General features: G+C 53.2%; 1 protein-coding gene across 1 annotated transcript in view; it reads right to left on the minus strand.

Moving 5' to 3' along the window:
• Window positions 1-23,342, minus strand: part of CACNA2D4 (calcium voltage-gated channel auxiliary subunit alpha2delta 4) — a 207,866-nt gene that overhangs the window by 144,826 nt on the left and 39,698 nt on the right. Inside the window, 12 exon segments of the mRNA XM_083180850.1 lie at window positions 8,441-8,458; window positions 9,009-9,142; window positions 9,838-9,916; window positions 10,864-10,977; window positions 11,173-11,262; window positions 12,888-12,962; window positions 14,986-15,136; window positions 15,981-16,041; window positions 17,752-17,805; window positions 17,808-17,882; window positions 22,519-22,681; window positions 23,116-23,175. Of these exon segments, the coding sequence (XP_083036976.1) occupies window positions 8,441-8,458; window positions 9,009-9,142; window positions 9,838-9,916; window positions 10,864-10,977; window positions 11,173-11,262; window positions 12,888-12,962; window positions 14,986-15,136; window positions 15,981-16,041; window positions 17,752-17,805; window positions 17,808-17,882; window positions 22,519-22,681; window positions 23,116-23,175 (1,074 nt within the window).

The following is a 23,342-nucleotide window of genomic DNA, read 5'->3' on the forward strand; positions in this document are numbered from 1 at the left end:
TGCAGTAAAAAGATTTTTCTTCCACAGACTGCTATAGCGCACACATTACACAGCCATGTACAGGGAATGTCTCTGCACCTCAGGAGCTTACAATCTATGGATCGCTGCTTTGTGAAACTGTAGAGCCCTGCGATCAGACTGCCGCCACCCTGCAGGACTGGGACCCGCCCTGTGCAAAACTGCAAATTAGTGTGCAAGGCTGTGCAAATGAATCCTCAGCCGCTCCCCATGTAATGATTCCCCAGTGTGTGCAGTGTGTGTGTAGCCCAGGACTTACTCAGCAGCTGTGATAGAATCAGGCCGATCGGGGGCGGAGCTGACATCACATGACTTCCCCTCACACACCTGGCCACGCCTGTGTATTACCTGACAGTCCCAGATAACAGCCGCTCACCATGTAATGATTCCCCAGTGTGTGCAGTGTGTGCGTAGCCCAGGACTTACTCAGCGGCTGTGATAGAATCAGGCTGATCAGGGGCGGAGCTGACGTCACATGACTTCCCCTCACACACCTGGCCACGCCTGCGTATTACCTGACACTCCCAGATAACAGCCACTCACCATGTAATGATTCCCCAGTGTGTGCAGTGTGTGTAGCCCAGGACTTACTCAGCGGCTGTGATAGAATCAGGCTGATCGGGGGCGGAGCTGACGTCACATGACTTCCCCTCATACACCTGGCCACGCCTGCGTATTACCTGACACTCCCAGATAACAGCCGCTCACCATGTAATGATTCCCCAGTGTGTGCAGTGTGTGTGTAGCCCAGGACTTACTCAGCGGCTGTGATAGAATCAGGCTGATCGGGGGCGGAGCTGATGTCACATGACTTCCCCTCATACACCAGGCCATGCCTGCGTATTACCTGACACTCCCAGATAACAGCCGCTCACCATGTAATGATTCCCCAGTGTGTGCAGTGTGTGTGTAGCCCAGGACTTACTCAGCGGCTGTGATAGAATCAGGCTGATCGGGGGCGGAGCTGACATCACATGACTTCCCCTCACACACCTGGCCACACCTGCGTATTCCCTGACACTCCCAGATAACAGCCGCTCACCATGTAATGATTCCCCAGTGTGTGCAGTCTGTGCGTAGCACAGGACTTACTCAGCGGCTGTGATAGGATCAGGCTGATCGGGGGCGGAGCTGACATCACATGACTTCCCCTCACACACCTGGCCACGCCTGCGTATTACCTGACACTCCCAGATAACAGCCGCTCACCATGTAATGATTCCCCAGTGTGTGCAGTGTGTGCAGTCTGTGCGTAGCCCAGGACTTACTCAGCGGCTGTGATAGAATCAGGCTGATCGGGGGCGGAGCTGACGTCACATGACTTCCCCTCACACACCTGGCCACGCCTGCGTATTACCTGACACTCCCAGATAACAGCCGCTCCCCATGTAATGATTCCCCAGTGTGTGCAGTCTGTGTGTAGCCCAGGACTTACTCAGCGGCTGCGAAAGAATCAGGCTGATCGGGGGCGGAGCTGACATCACATGACTTCCCCTCACACACCTGGCCACGTCTGTGTATTACCTGACACTCCCAGATAACAGCCGCTCCCCATGTAATGATTTCCCAGTGTGTGCAGTCTGTGCGTAGCCCAGGACTTACTCAGCAGCTGTGATAGAATCAGGCTGATCGGGGGCGGAGCTGATGTCACATGACTTCCCCTCACACACCTGGCCACGCCTGCGTATTACCTGACACTCCCAGATAACAGCCGCTCCCCATGTAATGATTTCCCAGTGTGTGCAGTCTGTGTGCAGTCTGTGTGCAGTCTGTGCGTAGCCCAGGACTTACTCAGCGGCTGTGATAGAATCAGGCTGATCGGGGGCGGAGCTGATGTCACATGACTTCCCCTCATACACCTTGCCACGCCTGCGTATTACCTGACACTCCCAGATAACAGCCGCTCTTAGCATTTATTACTAACTAACCCTAACCCTGAGGAGGGGAGATGGAGCGTTCTGAATCTGGGTAGGGGGGACAGAGAATTCTTTATCTGGGGAGGAGGACGGATCGTTCTGTATCTGGGGAGGGGGGACAGAGCGTTCTGTATCTGGGGAGGGGGACAGAGCGTTCTGTGTCTGAGGAGGGGGACAGAGCGTTCTGTAACTGAGGAGGGGGACGGAGCGTTCTGTATCTGAGGAGGGGGACAGAGCGTTCTGTATCTGAGGAGGAGGACAGATCGTTCTGTATCTGGGGAGGGGGGACAGAGCGTTCTGTATCTGAGGAGGGGGACGGAGCAGTCTGTATCTGAGGAGAGGGACGGAGCATTCCATATCTGAGGAAGGGGGACGGAGTGCTCCGTATCTAAGGAGGGGGGACGGAGCGCTCCGTATCTGAGGAGGGGGGACGGAGCGCTCCGTATCTGAGGAGGGGGGACGGAGCGTTCTGTATCTGAGGAGGGGGACAGAGCGTTTCTGTATCTGAGGAGGGGGAACAGAGCATTTCTGTATATGAGGAGGGGGAACAGAGCATTTCTGTATCTGAGGAGGGGGACGGAGCATTTCTGTATCTGAGGAGGGGGGACAGAGCGTTCTGTATCTGAGGAGGGGGGACAGAGCGTTCTGTATCTGGGGAGGGGAACAGAGCGTTCTGTATCTGGGGAGGGGGGACAGAGCGTTCTGTATCTGGGGAGGGGGGACGGAGCGTTCTGTATCTGGGGAGGGGGGACGGAGCGTTCTGTATCGGAGGAGGGGGACGGAGCGTTCTGTATCTGAGGAGGGGGACGGAGCATTCTGTATCTGAGGAGGGGGACGGAGCATTCTGTATCTGAGGAGGGGGACGGAGCATTCTGTATCTGAGGAGGGGGACGGAGCATTCTGTATCTGGGGAGGGGGACGGAGCGTTCTGTATCTGGGGAGGGGGACGGAGCGTTGCCAGGTGCTCTGTAAACATCTCTGCCTACAATAAAGCCATCTCCTCTCCGGTTGCTGGGCAGACCCACGGAGATGTCCTCCAGTTCCCAGCAACCATCAGATGTGCGGCCCCTGTGTGTACATTACACTCAGCGCTTAACGACACATTTCCCTGCAATCGATGCCAAATTGTGTTTGTCACATTACATCCTCGTGTGCCAGAAATATCAGCTCCCATCTGCTGTAATCAGGGGCGTATGGATATACCTGTAATCCTGTATCCCTGGGCTCTGTACCTGGGGGGGCATTTGGGAGCCCCTGTAATCCTGTATCCCCGGGCTCTGTACCTGGGGGGCGTACGGGAGCACCTGTAATCCTGTATCCCCGGGATCTGTACCTGGGGGGCATACGGGAGCACCTGTAGTCATGTATTCCCGGGCTCTGTACCTGGGGGCAAACGGGAGCACCTGTAATCCTGTATCCCCGGGCTCTGTACCTGGGGGGCGTACGGGAGCACCTGTAATCCTGTATCCCCGGGCTCTGTACCTGGGGGGTGTACGGGGGCACCTGTAATCCTGTATCCCCGGGCTCTGTACCTGGGGGATGTATGGGAGCACCTGTAATCATATATCCCCAGGCTCTGTACCTGGGGGGCGTACGGGAGCACCTGTAATCCTGTATCCCCGGGCTCTGTACCTGGGGGGTGTACGGGGGCACCTGTAATCCTGTATCCCCGGGCTCTGTACCTGGGGGATGTATGGGAGCACCTGTAATCCTGTATCCCCAGGCTCTGTACCTGGGGGGCGTACGGGAGCACCTGTAATCCTATATCCCCAGGCTCTGTACCTGGGGGGCATACGGGAGCACCTGTAATCCTGTATCCCTGGGCTCTGTACCTGGGGGGTGTACGGGGGCACCTGTAATCCTGTATCCCCGGGCTCTGTACCTGGGGGATGTATGGGAGCACCTGTAATCCTGTATCCCCAGGCTCTGTACCTGGGGGGCGTACGGGAGCACCTGTAATCATATATCCCCAGGCTCTGTACCTGGGGGGCATACGGGAGCACCTGTAATCATGTATCCCTGGTCTCTGTACCGGGGGGCGTACGGGAGCACCTGTAATCATGTATCCCCGGGCTCTGTACCTGGGGGGCGTACGGGAGCACCTGTAATCCTGTATCCCAGGGCTCTGTACCTGGGGGGCGTACGGGAGCACCTGTAATCCTGTATCCCCGGGCTCTGTACCTGGGGGGTGTACGGGAGCACCTGTAATCATGTATCCCCGGGCTCTGTACCTGGGGGGCGTACGGGAGCACCTGTGATCCTGTATCCCCGGGCTCTGTACCTGGGGGGCGTACGGGAGCACCTGTGATCCTGTATCCCCGGGCTCTGTACCTGGGGGCGTACGGGAGCACCTGTTATCCTGTATCCCCGGGCTCTGTACCTGGGGGGCGTACGGGAGCACCTGTAATCCTGTATCCCCGGGCTCTGTACCTGGGGGGCGTACGGGAGCACCTGTAATCCTGTATCCCAGGGCTCTGTACCTGGGGGGGCATACGGGAGCACCTGTAATCCTGTATCCCCGGGCTCTGTACCTGGGGGGTGTACGGGAGCACCTGTAATCATGTATCCCCGGGCTCTGTACCTGGGGGGCGTACGGGAGCACCTGTGATCCTGTATCCCCGGGCTCTGTACCTGGGGGCGTACGGGAGCACCTGTAATCCTGTATCCCAGGGCTCTGTACCTGGGGGTGTACGGGAGCACCTACAATCCTGTATCCCCGGGCTCTGTACCTGGGGGGCGTACGGGAGCACCTGTAATCCTGTATCCCCGGGCTCTGTACCTGGGGGGCGTACGGGAGCACCTGTAATCCTGTATCCCCGGGCTCTGTACCTGGGGGGCGTACGGGAGCACCTACAATCCTGTATCCCCGGGCTCTGTACCTGGGGGGCGTACGGGAGCACCTGTAATCCTGTATCCCCGGGCTCTGTACCTGGGGGGCGTACGGGAGCACCTGTAATCCTGTATCCCGGGCTCTGTACCTGGGGGGCGTACGGGAGCGCCTGTAATCCTGTATCCCCGGGTTCTGTACCTGGGGGCGTACGGGAGCACCTGTAATCCTGTATCCCCGGGCTCTGTACCGGGGGGCGTACGGGAGCACCTGTAATCATGTATCCCCGGGCTCTGTACCTGGGGGGCGTACGGGAGCACCTGTAATCCTGTATCCCCGGGCTCTGTACCTGGGGGTCATACGGGAGCACCTGTAATCCTGTATCCTAGGCTCTGTACCTGGGGGGGCGTACGGGAGCACCTGTAATCCTGTATCCCCGGGCTCTGTACCTGGGGGGCGTACGGGAGCACCTGTAATCCTGTATCCCCGGGATCTGTACCTGGGGGGCGTACGGGAGCGCCTGTAATCATGTATCCTCGGGCTCTGTACCTGGGGGGTGTACGGGAGCACCTGTAATCCTGTATCCCCGGGCTCTGTACCTGGGGGGGCGTACGGGAGCACCTGTAATCCTGTATCCCCGGGCTCTGTACCTGGGGGGCGTACGGGAGCACCTGTAATCCTGTATCCCTGGGCTCTGTACCGGGGGGCGTACGGGAGCACCTGTAATCCTGTATCCCCGGGCTCTGTACCTGGGGGCGTACAGGAGCACCTGTAATCCTGTATCCCCGGGCTCTGTACCTGGGGGGTGTACGGGAGCACCTGTAATCCTGTATCCCCGGGCTCTGTACCGGGGGGCGTACGGGAGCACCTGTAATCCTGTATCCCCGGGCTCTGTACCTGGGGGGCGTACGGGAGCACCTGTAATCCTGTATCCCCGGGCTCTGTACCTGGGGCCGTACGGGAGCACCTGTAATCCTGTATCCCCGGGCTCTGTACCTGGGGGGTGTACGGGAGCACCTGTAATCCTGTATACCCAGGTTCTGTACCGGGGGGGGGGGGGGGTGTGTGTACGGGAGCACCTGTAATCATGTATCCCCGGGCTCTGTACCTGGGGGGCGTACGGGAGCACCTGTAATCCTGTATCCCCCGGCTCTGTACCTGGGGGGTGTACGGGAGCACCTGTAATCCTGTATCCCCGGGCTCTGTACCTGGGGGGCATACGGGAGCACCTGTAATCCTGTATCCCCGGGCTCTGTACCTGGGGGGCGTACGGGAGCACCTGTAATCATGTATCCCCAGGCTCTGTACATGGGGGATGTACGGGAGCACCTGTAATCCTGTATCCCCGGGCTCTGTACCTGGGGGGCGTACGGGAGAACCTGTAATCCTGTATCCCCGGGCTCTGTACCTGGGGGGTGTACGGGGGCACCTGTAATCCTGTATCCCCGGGCTCTGTACCTGGGGGGCGTACGGGAGCACCTGTAATCCTGTATCCCCGGGCTCTGTACCTGGGGGGCGTACGGGAGCACCTGTAATCCTGTATCCCCGGGCTCTGTACCTGGGGGGCGTACGGGAGCACCTGTAATCCTGTATCCCTGGGTTCTGTACCTGGGGGCGTACGGGAGCACCTGTAATCATGTATCCCCCGGCTCTGTACCTGGGGGATGTATGGGAGCACCTGTAATCCTGTATCCCCCGGCTCTGTACCTGGGGGATGTATGGGAGCACCTGTAATCCTGTATCCCTGGGCTCTGTACCTGGGGGGCGTACGGGAGCACCTGTAATCCTGTATCCCCCGGCTCTGTACCTGGGGGGTATACGGGAGCACCTGTAATCATATATCCCCGGGCTCTGTACCTGGGGGATGTACGGGAGCACCTGTAATCCTGTATCCCCGGGCTCTGTACCTGGGGGTAGTACGGGAGCACCTGTAATCATGTATCCCCGGGCTCTGTACCTGGGGGGCATACGGGAGCACCTGTAATCCTGTATCCCCGGGCTCTGTACCTGGGGGCGTACGGGAGCACCTGTAATCATGTATCCCCGGGCTCTGTACCTGGGGGGTATACAGGAGCACCTGTAATCCTGTATCCTCAGGCTCTGTACCTGGGGGCGTACGGGAGCACCTGTAATCATGTATCCCCGGGCTCTGTACCGGGGGGCGTACGGGAGCACCTGTAATCCTGTATCCCTGGGCTCTGTACCTGGGGGGCGTACGGGAGCACCTGTAATCCTGTATCCCCGGGCTCTGTACCTGGGGGGCGTACGGGAGCACCTGTAATCATGTATCCCCGGGCTCAGTACCTGGGGGGCGTACGGGAGCACCTGTAATCCTGTATCCCCGGGCTCTGTACCTGGGGGGTGTATGGGAGCACCTGTAATCCTGTATCCTCGGGCTCTGTACCTGGGGGCGTACGGGAGCACCTGTAATCATGTATCCCCGGGCTCTGTACCTGGGGGGTGTATGGGAGCACCTGTAATCCTGTATCCCCGGGCTCTGTACCTGGGGGGCGTACGGGAGCACCTGTAATCATGTATCCCCGGGCTCTGTACCTGGGGGGCGTATGGGAGCACCTGTAATCCTGTATCCCCGGGCTCTGTACCTGGGGGCGTACGGGAGTACCTGTAATCATGTATCCCCGGGCTCTGTACCTGGGGGGCGTACGGGAGCACCTGTAATCCTGTATCCCCGGGCTCTGTACCTGGGGGGCATACGGGAGCACCTGTAATCATGTATCCCCGGGCTCTGTACCTGGGGAGCGTACGGGAGCACCTGTAATCATGTATCCCCGGGCTCTGTACCTGGGGGGGCGTACGGGAGCAACTGTAATCCTGTATCCCCGGGCGTACGGGAGTACCTGCAGCTAGTATACACTACAAATCTCCATGTATACATGTGATAGGGATTACAGCCTATGTTCACATCCCCACTACTACTGACCGGGGGCGGCCATGATGATCGGTCTTCTCTGGGCGGAGCTATGCAGTGTATACTGGAAGCTTATATAGAGCAGTCCTGACATTCAAAGAAAAAGAATAAAATAATACTGGTAATATGTATCTAAAGTTTTTGTCATATTCAGATTCATCGCTTTATCCTTGCGGATATATATATTCCCGGCTTTTTAGGGTGTCATACCCTGCAACTAGATATAGCAATAGGGACCCCAATACACAGAGAAGCCTTGACGACAGCGTGGGGGCTTTTTCATACATTTGTGCAAATACAGTGACCAAGATCTCTGAATTCTATTATCATGCAGTGTTCTAAACTGGCTACTAATACCATTCAGTGTGAAGGGAAACCATGGATTTCTATAATACTGATAATCATCCAGAATGTAATAATAACAGATTATACAAAGCTACAGTATTGTCCTTTTAGCCCTATTTCTGGTCATGTAGTAATTGTCATATTACCTGGATCTCCTCTTATCTCACTACCCCAATGGTTTCCGTCTTCCAGCGAAAGAGCCGATTACAGTAAAACACCGGACATGTATATAATCAGGCGCGTGCAAGCCGTTCCTACTGATTGTGCTGTCCTACAAACACCACCACACAGTAACACAAGATCAATTTGCACAATCACGTGCAAAAAGGTGACACTTTCACAAACACTAACCAAACTAGCACCACTGTGACACGAGGGGCCCACAACATTGAAAGCACAGGTTACCTCCTCAGTTTGTGGCAGCTGTCGCACGGGATGGATGTGAGGGGGAGGCGAGGTGGAAAGGAACCGGGGTGGGGGGGAAGAAATGGGATGAGTTACAATGAGCAATGAGACACAGGTAAACAACATAAATCTGCAGAGAACACGGGTCTGACAGGAACTCCTGTCCCAGGAAGAGGTTACTAGAGGATAAGGTGCAGCTGGCATCCGCATGCAGTGATTGATGTCATCAACATTAGCTCCACCCACAAAATGGCTACCTATGGACAACAGGTGCACCTTATACTCCCGAGTTATGAGGCCCTTACACAGGTGACAGATGTATTACAGTCAATGTGAACGTGTGCAATGAATTATGGGTCAAAACCGGGTTGGACAGATGTTATAAATAGGTGTGAGGAGACACACGTAACGGTGAGGAACATTTTATCATCTGACAGTGTTCCATTATTCCTTACGTTACAGGTGAGACTTCGAGGCCCACTCTGATCCCACTTCTCTGACAACGGCCCAGGGGCCAGTGGTGAGTGAAATTGAGCACTAACCAACCACAGTTCCGCGCTACACTCACCGCACTATCCATGTACGCCTCTGTCCAGATAATATCGTGGTCGTGGTTGATCACCATCGGCCGGCTCAGCACGTGGAGGTATTCCATGACGTTTTCCTGGACATCGGCCAGCGTGGAGATCTGTGTGTAATACCCTGCAGAAGACGCGATGGCATGGGTTACTAGACAGCAGCAAATACACAAAGACACCATTCCCAGGGGAAGCCAATAATAATAATAAAGGTGCGAACGCTGGGTTATAATTACAGATATCCTGATTACAGCAGACTACGGGGAATGGCGGTAAAAAACAAAAATCACTTAAACAGGATCGGTCAGTGCTTGTGACAGCACAAAAGGGAAGGACATATATCTGCAATTCATTTTGTTTTACGTAAATACAACACTACAACACTAAAGCAGTGTTTTTGAACCTTTTTCAACTTGCGGCACACCAAACAAGATTTTAAAATTGCCAAGGCACACCATCAGAACCCCACAGGGAAAAATGCTTTGGCCCCCACAGGACAAACAAACCCATTAGTCCAGATGGAAAAAAAAAAAATTGCCCACACATGAAAAAAAGAGACCAGTAAATAACAGTTGAACTGGTGGTGGTGGCTGTAAACTGGTGTGGGCATCTCTAGATCCGGTGGCACACTTGCAAACAGCTCAAGGCACACTAGTGCGCCACGGGCACAGCGGTTGAAAAACACTGCACTAAATGTTCAAACGATGATAATCAGCTCTGAACAGTGACATAACTAGAGGCGCTGGGCTTATTCAGAGAGGTCACATAACCGTAATTGTCAGTATCGTCAGGTGCTACCTCCAGTATGATGTCTTATACCTTTGTTGCTGCATGCAATCCATTTCACATTATCTGCAAATGTCACCTCTCTCCCGATAAGATACGTGAACATTCGGACCTAGAGAAAAGTAGAATTTTTTTTTAAAAACTGTCAAATTCCAAACTTATTACCCCCAGCTGCTGTGCATCAGAACAGCAGATATCAGGACAGCTGGAGTCTATTTACAGCATTATGTTGCCTATTTTGTCGATCAATACCATGCTGCAGATAAATCTACATATTAGGCACTGCAATGGGCACGGTTAAAGCCTCAAATATTTTTTTAAATGTGTGAAGATATGGAGCATGGACTTTATGTACCATAATCAGTTATATATAGACAATGGACTATAAAGGGGACACATATGAGATGCAGTCCCTGGGTAAAATAACAGAGGCCCTTATTCTGAATCGAGCGGTACGGCCCGCGTGCGGCCGTACCGCCGATGTTTTCAGTCTGCACATGCGCAGAGGTCAATCTGCGCATGTGCAGCCGAAATCGCCGCACATAAAGTTTCGCCGCCGCAAAGGGGGCGTATAGGGGCGTGAGGGGCTTCATACCCTCATTTCCCTATGCATACGCCCCGCGTTTCATGGGCGTTCCCATGCAAACGCGGGGCGTATGCATGGTAATGAGGCTATGACGCCAGTGATGGGGGCGGAAAGCTGACATCGCCGGATGTCAGCGCTCAGCCCCCAAACAAGCTTTCACACGGACGATTGTCCGTGTGGTCTCAGCTTGCGGGAGCTGGTGGGGCGTGCGGCCCTGCCTTCGATGGTCGCCGACCATCGAATGCAGGGGGCAGCTCCCACCATGGTGGAGGCGTACGCCCCACCATTTTCATGCGGATCGCCAGCCGTCCGTGTACGGACGGCCGTGGCGATCCGTATAGTAGGCGGGGATTGGTTGGTGCGGCCGGAGCACCGTATGCGGCTCCGGCCGCACCGATCTGAATAAGGGCCAGAGAAGGCAAAGAGTAGGCATTATGAACAAGGGGTCACAGATAATGAGATTTGGCAGCTACCCTCTTATCCGGCCAGTTGTATTTCTCAAACACTTGCTCATAATCTTCCACTGCTCCATCCGTGATCAGCATAATCGCCTGGTTACACAGCCCGCCGCGACCAGACTCTCGGAACTGAGAACGCCCAGGTAACGCCAGTGATTGGGGAGGGGGAAACACAAGTACAGAATTAATTCTGATCCAAGCAACTAATAAAACAGTCTGCAATCTCTTACTCCGTGGGGAACGGAGGACTCGGAAAATTTGCCGCCTAGACAACAAATCAGTGTTCTATGCCCATATTCTGTGCAACCTGGACATTGTACGTACCTCCTTCAGGATTTTAAACGCCTCGATGAGAGCTTTGTTGACAGTACCTACACCTTTTGCCTGTAATTCATCTACTAGCTGCTTGAAATGCTGTGAAGGAAAAAAAAAAGTTATGTACGTATATATTGGACATTCATATGCATCGAGCTACAATCTGCACACACAGAAGCGACGTACTGGTCCTATTGCTTCAAACGTTTGAACAACTTAACCACAATATACCATCTTGCGTAGGATATTAATATACAGACATTGTACTACTAGAACCACACATTATGGGGGAAATTTACTAAAGGAAATTTGTAAAAAAATAGGTGTATTTGTATCCAAAAATACACTTATTTTTGACATTTACTATCCCGAAAATACGGCAATTCGTATTCGTATTTATAGCACATCAATACGAATTGCAATATTTTCGGGATAGTAAATGTCAAAAATAAGTGTATTTCTATATACAAATACACCTATTTTTTTTACTAATTTCCTTTAGAAAATTTCCCCCTATGTCTGCAGTTAAACTAGCGATTAGGTCCACTTATAGTGACCAAATTATAGTGAGCCCGATCCCCAAAAGATTATCCAAGCATTATATTATCATCACTAGCATTATTATTATCGCTGAGCTAGCAATCTAGTAGGCATATGGGTGGACACAATGGGAAGAAGAGGGAAGAGACTGCAGATTTAGGAGGAGGGGTGGGAAGCTGTCATGAAAAATAAAATTGTGTAGTAAGGACAGGTATGAAGGCTGGATGAGTCTAATGGTGCGAGTTCCAGAGGTGAGGAGCAGCATAGGAGATCCGGAATGTGACAGTGGGAAGTGGTGATCAGGTCTGTATGTAATGCTGAGTGGCATGTGAACTCAGTAGAGTAGACTGGCAGAGTTGGGGCAGCAGAGGATGAACGAGGAGACAGGAAGAGGAGCCTGGCAGCAGAGCTGAGTATACCCTGGAGAGTGGCGAGGATGGAGAGGAGCAGAAGACAGTAATCCAGGCGGGAAATGATAAGGGTGAGGATGAGAGTTTCTGTAGCTTCCAGGGTTAGGATGGGCCTGATACTGGAAATATTGCAGCTAGAGAAAGCTTAGGATTGGGAGAGGGTCTGAATGTGGGGGTGGGGTGTGGGGGAGTGTGTGGGGGGGGGGGGGGTCAAGGGCGGTACCCAGACATCAGCAACAGACTGCAGCCAGGAAATAGGCGTATGCAAACATTGAGACTTTACATGGAAATAATTACAATAAACCCTCTTTTCACACGTATCCCCCATCTGTGTATTCGGAGCACAGAATATAACATGCAAATACAGAATTGCTATATTATAAGGCAACCTATCACAGTGTAACATGGGGGGGGGGGGGGGAAGAGTTAAACATCAAGGTTCCCAAGTTCTATCAAGGTTTGGAAGGGTTCCGTATGTATGTGTTAGTGCGCTTTTCTATATGGAAACTTGTATTTATCTTCCTTTACGCATCACTTCCCAGATACAAGGTGGGTGTCATCGTCTGAAATTATTCTCTCTGATATTATATTTCTTTTATTCTGAGGCATGCAGGGACTTGTAGTCCCACAACCACAAGAGAGCCACCAGACACAGGAACGGTAAGGACGTAGAAGATGCACATAACCATGCAGGGTTATTTTTTGCATATTACTAATAGAATTATGACTTACATTAAATTAAGAACACAATAAATGACTGCGGCAGGAACTCACCTCCCTGTTATCTCTGTCTGCCTGCACCAAGATCCCCTTGAAACACGGCTCAATGTAATGGACGTAGTCGTTGTACTGAGGAACAGGAGACAAAGCAGCAATTACCAGTGTGACCAGTGTAAGGTGGAGGCCGAGTCCCCGATTTCAGTCCCCAATTGTGTAGAACGGTCACCGCAGAACTGGGAGACCCCAGATGGAATCCCAGCATTAGTGGCTCATGTGGGCCCAATTCAGAGAGAGTTATTTTGGGGGGGGCAGAGGTTACTTGCGCAGAGAGAGTTATATTGGGGGGGCAGAGGTGACAGGCGCAGAGAGAGTTATATTGGGGGGCAGAGGTGACAGGCGCAGAGAGAGTTATATTGGGGGGGCAGAGGTGACATGCGCAGAGAGAGTTATATTGGGGGGGCAGAGGTGACATGCGCAGAGAGAGTTATATTGGGGGGGCAGAGGTGACATGCGCAGAGAGTGTTATATTGGGGGGGCAGAGGTGACATGCGCAGAGAGAGTTATATTGGGGGGGCAGAGGTGACATGCGCGGAGAGAGTTATATTGGGGGGGGCAGAGGTGACATGCGCGGAGAGAGTTATATTGGGAGGGGCAGAGGTGACATGCGCGGAGAGAGTTATATTGGGGGGGCAGAGGTGACATGCGCTGAGAGTGTTATATTGGGGGGGCAGAGGTGACATGCGCGGAGAGAGTTATATTGGGGGGGCAGAGGTTACATGCGCAGAGAGAGTTATATTGGGGGGGGCAGAGGTGACCTGCTCAGAGAGAGTTATATTGGGGGGGCAGAGGTGACACATGCAGAGAGAGTTATATTGGGGGGGGGCAGAGGTGACATGCGCAGAGAGAGTTATATTGGGGGGGGCAGAGGTGACAGGCGCAGAGAGAGTTATATTGGGGGGGCAGAGGTTACATGCGCAGAGAGAGTTATATTGGGGGGGCAGAGGTGACATGCGTGGAGAGCGTTATATTGAGGGGGGGGGGAAAGAGGTGACATGCGCAGAGAGAGTTATATTGGGGGGGCAGAGGTGACATGCGCAGAGAGATTTATAATGGGGGGGCAGAGGTGACATGCGCGGAGAGTTCTATTGGGGGGGCAGAGGTGACTTGTGCAGAGTTATATTGGGGGGGGGGGGGGGGGCAGAGGTGACATGCACAGAGAGTTCTATTGGGGGGGCAGAGGTGACTTGTGCAGAGTTATATTGGGGGGGGGGGGGGGCAGAGGTGACATGCCCAGAGAGATTTATAATGGGGGGCAGAGGTGACATGTGCAGAGTTATATTGGGGGGGCAGAGGTGACATGCGTGGAGAGCATTATATTGGGGGGGGGCAGAGGTGACATGCGTGGAGAGCATTATATTGGGGGGGGGCAGAGGTGACATGCGCAGAGTTATATTGGGAGGGCAGAGTTGACACGTGTGGAGAGTGTAATATTGGGGGGGGGGGGGGCAGAAGTAACATGCACGGAAAACGTTATATTGGGGGGGGGGCAGAGGTGACATGCGCAGAGAATTCTATTGGGGGTGCAGAGGTGGCACGTGTGGAGAGAGTTATATTGGGGGGGGCAGAGGTGACATGTGCAGAGTTATATTGGGGGGGAGGGGCATAGGTAACACGTGTGGAGAGAGTTATATTGGGGGGGGCAGAGGTGACATGTGCAGAGTTATATTGGGGGGGGGCAGAGGTGACATGTGCAGAGTTATATTGGGGAGGGGGCAGAGGTGACATGTGCAGAGTTATATTGGGGAGGGGGCAGAGGTGACATGTGCAGAGTTATATTTGGGAGGGGGCAGAGGTGACATGTGCAGAGTTATATTGGGGGGGCAGAGGTGACATGTGCAGAGTTATATTGACATGTGCAGAGTTATATTGGGGAGGGGGCAGAGGTGACATGTGCAGAGTTATATTGGGGGGGGGGGCAGAGGCGACATGTGCAGAGTTATATTGGGGGGAAGAGGTGACATGTGCAGAGTTATATTGGGGGGGGCAGAGGTGACATGTGCAGAGTTATATTGGGGGGGGGGGGGTTCCTGACTGAGATCTAAATGTCAGTGTAAGACCAGACTTGCGCCGGTTACGGCCTGAGAAGACTTACTGCAATGATATTGACAAAGTCGTTCTCCCCCAGGGTGTCCAGCAGGGTGTTCATTGTGTGTTTGGCGATGGTCATTCTCAGCCCCTTCATGCTGCCGCTGATGTCCACGACAATGATGATGTCCTTCGGGGAGGTGGCGGCCTGGATGTACCTTGAATCGGGAGGGAGGGGGTAGAAAGTAAATCATTCAGAGGAGGGGATGCTGACACAACAAAGAGGTGGGGCTGCACCAATCTACCAATCAGCATGCTGGCATCCCTCTACTGTCTGGCTACAGGCTGGTAGAGAGTGCTGCCCTGTAGTTGGTAGATAGGTCCAGTCATCAACCAATCAGCATGGTCTGGCGGGGGGCTGGGAGGCAGGTAAAGAATGCTGCCATCTGATTGGTGCATAGCTCCAATCATCCACCAATCAGCATCCAGACACCATTCACTGTCTGGCTGGAGGATGGAAGGCAGGTAGACAATAGTGCTGCTCTGATTTAATTGTGTGATCACCACCCGCCCCTGCACAGAGACCTGTACATTGTGAGGCCCCGCCCCTGCTCAGAGACCCGTACATTGTGAGTCCCCGCCACTGCTCAGAGACTTGCACATTGTGAGGCCCCGCCCCTGCTCAGCGACTCGCACATTGTGAGGCCCCTCCTCTGCTCAGAGACCCGTACATTGTGAGTCCCCGCCACTGCTCAGAGACTTGCACATTGTGAGGCCCCGCCCCTGCTCAGCGACTCGCACATTGTGAGGCCCTGCCCCTGCTCAGAGACCCGTACATTGTGAGTCCCCGCCACTGCTCAGAGACTTGCACATTGTGAGGCCCCGCCCCTGCTCAACGACTCGCACATTGTGAGGCCCCTCCCCTGTTCAGAGACCCGTACATTGTGAGGCCCTGCCCCTGCTCAGAGACCTGTACATTGTGAGGCCCTGGGCAGCTGCAGGGTAATACAAATGGACATGGGCAACAGACACAAGGCTGGAGACATACAGTAACGTTCTCACCATCCGCGGTTTCTGCAGTCAAACGAAATGACGCCATTTTCATCCGAAACCCATTTGATACCTAGAGCACACACAATGGACAGTGCGGGTTACAAATAATGTAAATACCCAAGTAATGAGCTAATTGGCATCAGATATTGTGACTGGGGTAATCCCTATAGCGGGCATGGTGCCTATAACATAACGGTCAGCAGTCAGTAGTCGGTGACTGGGGTGATCCCTATAGAGGGCATGGTGCCTATAACATAACGGGCAGCAGTCAGTAGTCAGTGACTGGGGTGATCCCTATAGTGTTCATGGTGCCTATAACATAACTGTCAGCAGTCAGTAGTCGGTGACTGGGGTGATCCCTATAGCGGGCATGGTGCCTATAACATAACTGTCGGCAGTCAGTAGTCGGTGACTGGGGTGATCCCTATAGAGGGCATGGTGCCTATAACATAAGTCAGCAGCCAGTAGTCGGTGACTGGGGTAATCCCTATAGCGGGCATGGTGCCTATAACATAACGGGCAGCAGCCAGTAGTCGTTGACTGGGTGATCCCTATAGAGGGCATGGTGCCTATAACATAACGGTCAGCAGTCAGTAGTCGGTGACTGGGGTGATCCCTATAGCGGGCATGGTGCCTATAACATAACGGGCAGCAGCCAGTAGTCGTTGACTGGGGTGATCCCTATAGAGGGCATGGTGCCTATAACATAACGGTCAGCAGCCAGTAGTCAGTGACTGGGGTGATCCCTATAGAGGGCATGGTGCCTATAACATAACGGTCAGCAGTCAGTAGTCAGTGACTGGGGTGATCCCTATAGTGTTCATGGTGCCTATAACATAACTGTCAGCAGTCAGTAGTCGGTGACTGGGGTGATCCCTATAGCGGGGCATGGTGCCTATAACATAACTGTCGGCAGTCAGTAGTCGGTGACTGGGGTGATCCCTATAGAGGGCATGGTGCCTATAACATAAGTCAGCAGCCAGTAGTCGGTGACTGGGGTAATCCCTATAGCGGGCATGGTGCCTATAACATAACGGGCAGCAGCCAGTAGTCGTTGACTGGGGTGATCCCTATAGAGGGCATGGTGCCTATAACATAACGGTCAGCAGTCAGTAGTCGGTGACTGGGGTGATCCCTATAGCGGGCATGGTGCCTATAACATAACGGTCAGCAGTCAGTGGCTGGGGTGATCCTTATAGCGGGCATGGTGCCTATAACATAAGTCAGCAGTCAGTAGTCAGTGAATGGGGTGATCCCTATAGCGGGCATGGTGCCTATAACATAAGTCAGCAGCCAGTAGTCAGTGACTGGGGTAATCCCTATAGCGGGGCATGGTGCCTATAACATAACGGTCAGTAGTCAGTGACTGGGGTGATCCCTAAAGAGGGCATGGTGCCTATAACATAACAGTCAGCAGTCAGTGGCTGGGGTGATCCCTATAGCGGGCATGGTGCCTATAACATAACAGTCAGCAGTCAGTGGCTGGGGTGATCCCTATAGCGGGCATGGTGCCTATAACATAACGGGCAGCAGTCAGTAGTCGGTGACTGGGGTGATCCCTATAGAGGGCATGGTGCCTATAACAATCCGGTCAGCAGTCAGTAGTCGGTGACTGGGGTGATCCCTATAGCGGGCATGGTGCCTATAACATAACGGGCAGCAGTCAGTAGTCGGTGACTGGGGTGATCCCTATAGCGGGCATGGTGCCTATAACATAACGGTCAGCAGCCAGTAGTCGGTGAGTGGGGTGATCCCTACGATTACAGATAAACTTCATTACCTGGATAAAGCCGGAAGAATCCGGTGGAGCTGCCAAAATACTGCCAGGTGAGGGTGGGTCCCTGTGGAAGTTGTCCACAAAAACGGGGTTCAGCGCTTCCGACATGTACACCCCATTCAGAATATCCAGGTCTGCGGAGGGAGATCCGAGCAGAGGGTCACGGTGCAGGAAACAACACATCAGAATGATAACGGGAGCGTAGGGAGAGAGAGAGAGACACACAGATAACGGGAGCGACAGAGACACAGATAACGGGAGAGTAGGGAGCGACAGAGACACAGATAACGGGAGCATAGGGAGCGACAGAGACAAAGATAACATGAGCGTAAGAGCAACAGAGACACAGATAACGGGAGCGTAAGACACAGATAACGGGAGCGTGGGGAGAGAGAGACACAGATAACGGGAGCGACAGAGACACAGATAACGGGAGCATAGGGAGCGACAGAGACACAGATAACGGGAGCATAGGGAGCGACAGAGACACAGATAACGGGAGCGACATAGACACCGATAATGGGAGCGTAGGGAGCAACAGAGACACAGATAACGGGAGCGTAGGGAGCGACAGAGACACACAGATAAAGGGAGCGACAGAGACACAGATAACGGGAGCGACAGAGACACAGATAACGGGAGCGTAAGACACAGATAACGGGAGCGACAGAGACACAGATAACGGGAGCGTAAGACACAGATAACGGGAGCGACAGAGACACAGATAACGGGAGAGTAGGGAGCAACAGAGACACAGATAACGGGAGCGTAGGGAGCGACAGAGACACAGATAAAGGGAGAGTAGGGAGCGACAGAGACACAGATAACGGGAGCGACAGACACAGATAACGGGAGCGACAGAGACACAGATAACGGGAGCGACAGAGACACAGATAACGGGAGCGACAGAGACACAGATAACGGGAGCGTAAGACACAGATAACGGGAGCGACAGAGACACAGAAAACGGAAGCAACAGAGACACAGATAACGGGAGCGTAGGGAGCGACATAGACACAGATAACGGGAGCGTAGGGAGCGACAGGGACACAGATAACGGGAGCGACAGAGACACAGATAACGGGAGCGTAGGGAGCGACATAGACACAGATAACGGGAGCGTAGGGAGCGACAGGGACACAGATAACGGGAGCGACAGAGACACAGATAACGGGAGCGACAGAGACACAGATAACGGGAGCCACAGAGAAACAGAAAACGGGAGCGACAGAGACACAGATAACGGGAGCGACAGAGACACAGATAACGGGAGCGACAGAGAAACAGAAAACGGGAGCGACAGAGACACAGAAAACGGGAGCGACAGAGACACAGAAAACGGGAGCGACAGAGACACAGATAACGGGAGCGACAGAGACACAGATAACGGGAGCGACAGAGACACAGATAACGGGAGCCACAGAGACACAGATAACGGGAGCGACAGAGACACAGAAAACGGGAGCGACAGAGACACAGATAACGGGAGCGACAGAGACACAGATAACGGGAGCGACAGAGACACAGATAACGGGAGCGACAGAGACACAGATAACGGGAGCGACAGAGACACAGATAACGGGAGCGACAGACACAGATAACGGGAGCGACAGAGACACAGATAACGGGAGCGACTGAGACACAGAAAACGGGAGCGACAGAGACACAGAAAACGGGAGCGACAGAGACACAGAAAACGGGAGCGACAGAGACACAGAAAACGGGAGCGACAGAGACACAGAAAACGGGAGCGACAGAGACACAGATAACGGGAGCCACAGAGACACAGATAACGGGAGCGACAGAGACACAGATAACGGGAGCCACAGAGACACAGATAACGGGAGCGACAGAGACACAGATAACGGGAGCCACAGAGACACAGATAACGGGAGCGACAGAGACACAGATAACGGGAGCGTAGGGAGCGACATAGACACAGATAACGGGAGCGACATAGACACAGATAAAGAGAGAGTAGGGAGCGACAGAGACACAGATAACGGGAGCGACAGAGACACATATAACGGGAGCGTAGGGAGCGACATAGACACAGATAACGGGAGCGTAGGGAGCGACAGAGACACAGATAACGGGAGCGACAGAGACACAGATAACGGGAGCGACAGAGACACAGATAACGGGAGCGTAGGGAACGACAGAGACACAGATAACGGGAGCGACAGAGACACAGATAACGGGAGCGACAGAGACACAGATAACGGGAGCGACAGACACAGATAACGGGAGCGACAGAGACACAGATAACGGGAGCGACAGAGACACAGATAACGGGAGCGTAGGGAACGACAGAGACACAGATAACGGGAGCGACAGAGACACAGATAACAGGAGCGTAGGGAGAGACAGAGACACATATAACGGGAGCGTAGGGAGCGACATAGACACAGATAACGGGAGCGACAGACACAGATAACAGGAGAGACAGAGACACAGATAACGGGAGCATAGGGAGCGACATAGACACAGATAATGGGAGGGACAGAGACACAGATAACGGGAGCATAGGGAGCGACATAGACACAGATAACGGGAGCGTAGGGAGCGACATAGACACAGATAACGGGAGGGACAGAGACACAGATAACGGAAGCGACAGACACAGATAACGGGAGCGACAGAGACACAGATAACGGGAGCGACAGAGACACAGATAATGGGAGGGACAGAGACACAGATAACGGGAGCGACAGACACAGATAACGGGAGCGACAGAGACACAGATAACGGGAGCGACAGAGACACAGATAACGGGAGCGTAGGGAGCGACAGAGACACAGATAATGGGAGGGACAGAGACACAGATAACGGGAGAGTAAGAGCGACAGACACAGATAACAGGAGAGTAAGAGGGACAGAGACACAGATAACGGGAGCGACAGACACAGATAACATGAGAGTAAGAGGGACAGAGACACAGATAACGGGAGAGTAAGAGGGACAGAGACACAGATAAGGGGAGAGTAAGAGCGACAGAGACACAGATAACGGGAGAGTAAGAGCGACAGAGACACAGATAAGGGGAGAGTAAGAGGGACAGAGACACAGATAAGGGGAGAGTAAGAGCGACAGAGACACAGATAACGGGAGAGTAAGAGCGACAGAGACACAGATAACGGGAGAGTAAGAGCGACAGAGACACAGATAACAGGAGAGTAAGAGGGACAGAGACACAGATAACGGGAGAGTAAGAGCGACAGAGACACAGATAACGGGAGCAACAGAGACACAGATACCAGGAGCCACAGAGACACAGGTAACGGGAGCATAGGGAGCAACAGAGACACAGATGACGGGAGAGTAAGTGCGACAGACACAGGTAACGGGAGAGTAAGAGCGACAGAGACACAGATGACGGGAGAGTAAGAGGGACAGAGACACAGATAACGGGAGCGTAGGGAACGACAGAGACACAGATAACGGGAGCGACAGAGACACAGATAACATGAGCGTAAGAGCAACAGAGACAGATAACGGGAGAGTAAGAGCGACAGACACAGATAAGGGGAGAGTAAGAGGGACAGAGACACAGATAACGGGAGAGTAAGAGGGACAGAGACACAGATAACAGGAGAGTAAGAGGGACAGAGACACAGATGACGGGAGAGTAAGAGCGACAGATAACGGGAGAGTAAGAGCGACAGACACAGATAAGGGGAGAGTAAGAGCGACAGAGACACAGATAACATGAGAGTAAGAGCGACAGACACAGATAAGGGGAGAGTAAGAGCGACAGAGACACAGATAAGGGGAGAGTAAGAGCGACAGAGACACAGATAACAGGAGAGTAAGAGCGACAGACACAGATAAGGGGAGAGTAAGAGCGACAGAGACACAGATAAGGGGAGAGTAAGAGCGACAGAGACACAGATAAGGGGAGCGACAGACACAGATAACATGAGAGTAAGAGGGACAGAGACACAGATAACATGAGAGTAAGAGGGACAGAGACACAGATAACGGTAGCGACAGACACAGATAACATGAGAGTAAGAGGGACAGATAACGGGAGCGACAGAGACACAGATAACGGGAGCGACAGACACAGATAACGGGAGCGACAGACACAGAGGATGGGAGAGTAAGTGCGACAGACACAGATGACGGGAGAGTAAGTGCGACAGACACAGGTAATGGGAGAGTAAGCGCGACAGAGACACAGATAACAGGAGAGTAAGAGCGACAGACACAGATAACATGAGAGTAAGAGGGACAGAGACACAGATAACAGGAGAGTAAGAGGGACAGAGACACAGATAACGGGAGCGACAGAGGGACAGATAACGGGAGTGTAGGGAGCAACAGAGACACAGATGACAGGAGAGTAAGAGCGACAGAGACACAGGTAACGGGAGCGACAGAGACACATATGACGGGAGAGTAAGTGTGACAGAAAACAGGAGAGTAAGTGCGACAGACACAGGTAACGGGAGAGAAAGAGTGACAGAGACACAGATAACATGAGAGTAAGAGCGACAGAGACACAGATTACGGGAGCGACAGAGACACCGATAACAGGAGAGTAAGTGCGACAGAGACACAGGTAGCAGGAGCGACAGAGACACAGATAACGGGAGCAACAGAGACACAGATAAGGGAAGAGTAAGAGCGATAGAGACACAGATAATGGGAGCGACAGAGACACAGATAAGGGAAGAGTAAGAGCGCCAGAGACACAGATAAGGGGAGAGTAAGAGCGCCAGAGACACAGGAATCAGCTACATACAGCTTCCAGCAGAGGGCGCTAACCTTTGTTGTACACGTTAGTGGGCAGCTGGATGTTACTGAGGGACGTATTCACCCGCATGTTATTGAAGTGCTCGTTGTTTTCCAGGATGAATTCATTTCCAAGCTCCACGTAATTATCATTCTCGTCTTTCTCATTAATACGCACCGAATTATAGTACTCAAACTGCGGAGAGATCACATGTGATTAGTGCACACACACGGAGACGCAAACGCTGAGAACATGTCAGGGCATCAGGTAACGTGTGCCAATATACTGCAACGTGTATGACTAAACTATATATCTATACACACACACTATAAGCCCCCCACCCCCCCTGCATACATGGAGATACGGTATATGACCCTTGAATTCCTGATTGAATTCATCGTTTCTTTGTTGTCGCCGTGTTATGTAGCGCACAATTTGTATAAAGTGTCAACTACAGTATGAAACTATTACAGAATCTTTTATTCTTTGAATGATTCATTTAATTCATAATTTTTTATCCAGGCCACCTTTACCCAGCGTCAGGTCAGGAGTCTGCGCGGTCGTCTCACCACAACCCACCGCGGGACCCATCTGTAGCACCAGACACCCCCCCCCCCCCCCCGACTCACCTCCAGTGACGTATTAAAGTCATGGTTCAGATCTGCGTCCTCTGCAGCCTCCACCAGCCTCTGGGGAGAGAACAGGAACCATAAACAAAACGAGAAGAGGACAGAGATCGTAAGGTGACACTGGGACTCGGACCATACTGTGACATCCCAGCAACGGGACCACACGATGACATGCCAGCACCTGGACCACGCGGTGACATCCCAGCACCGGGACCACACGGTGACAT

Source organism: Crinia signifera, chromosome 4 (assembly GCF_055691185.1).
Source record: "Crinia signifera chromosome 4, ASM5569118v1, whole genome shotgun sequence".
Lineage (NCBI taxonomy): Eukaryota > Metazoa > Chordata > Amphibia > Anura > Myobatrachidae > Crinia > Crinia signifera.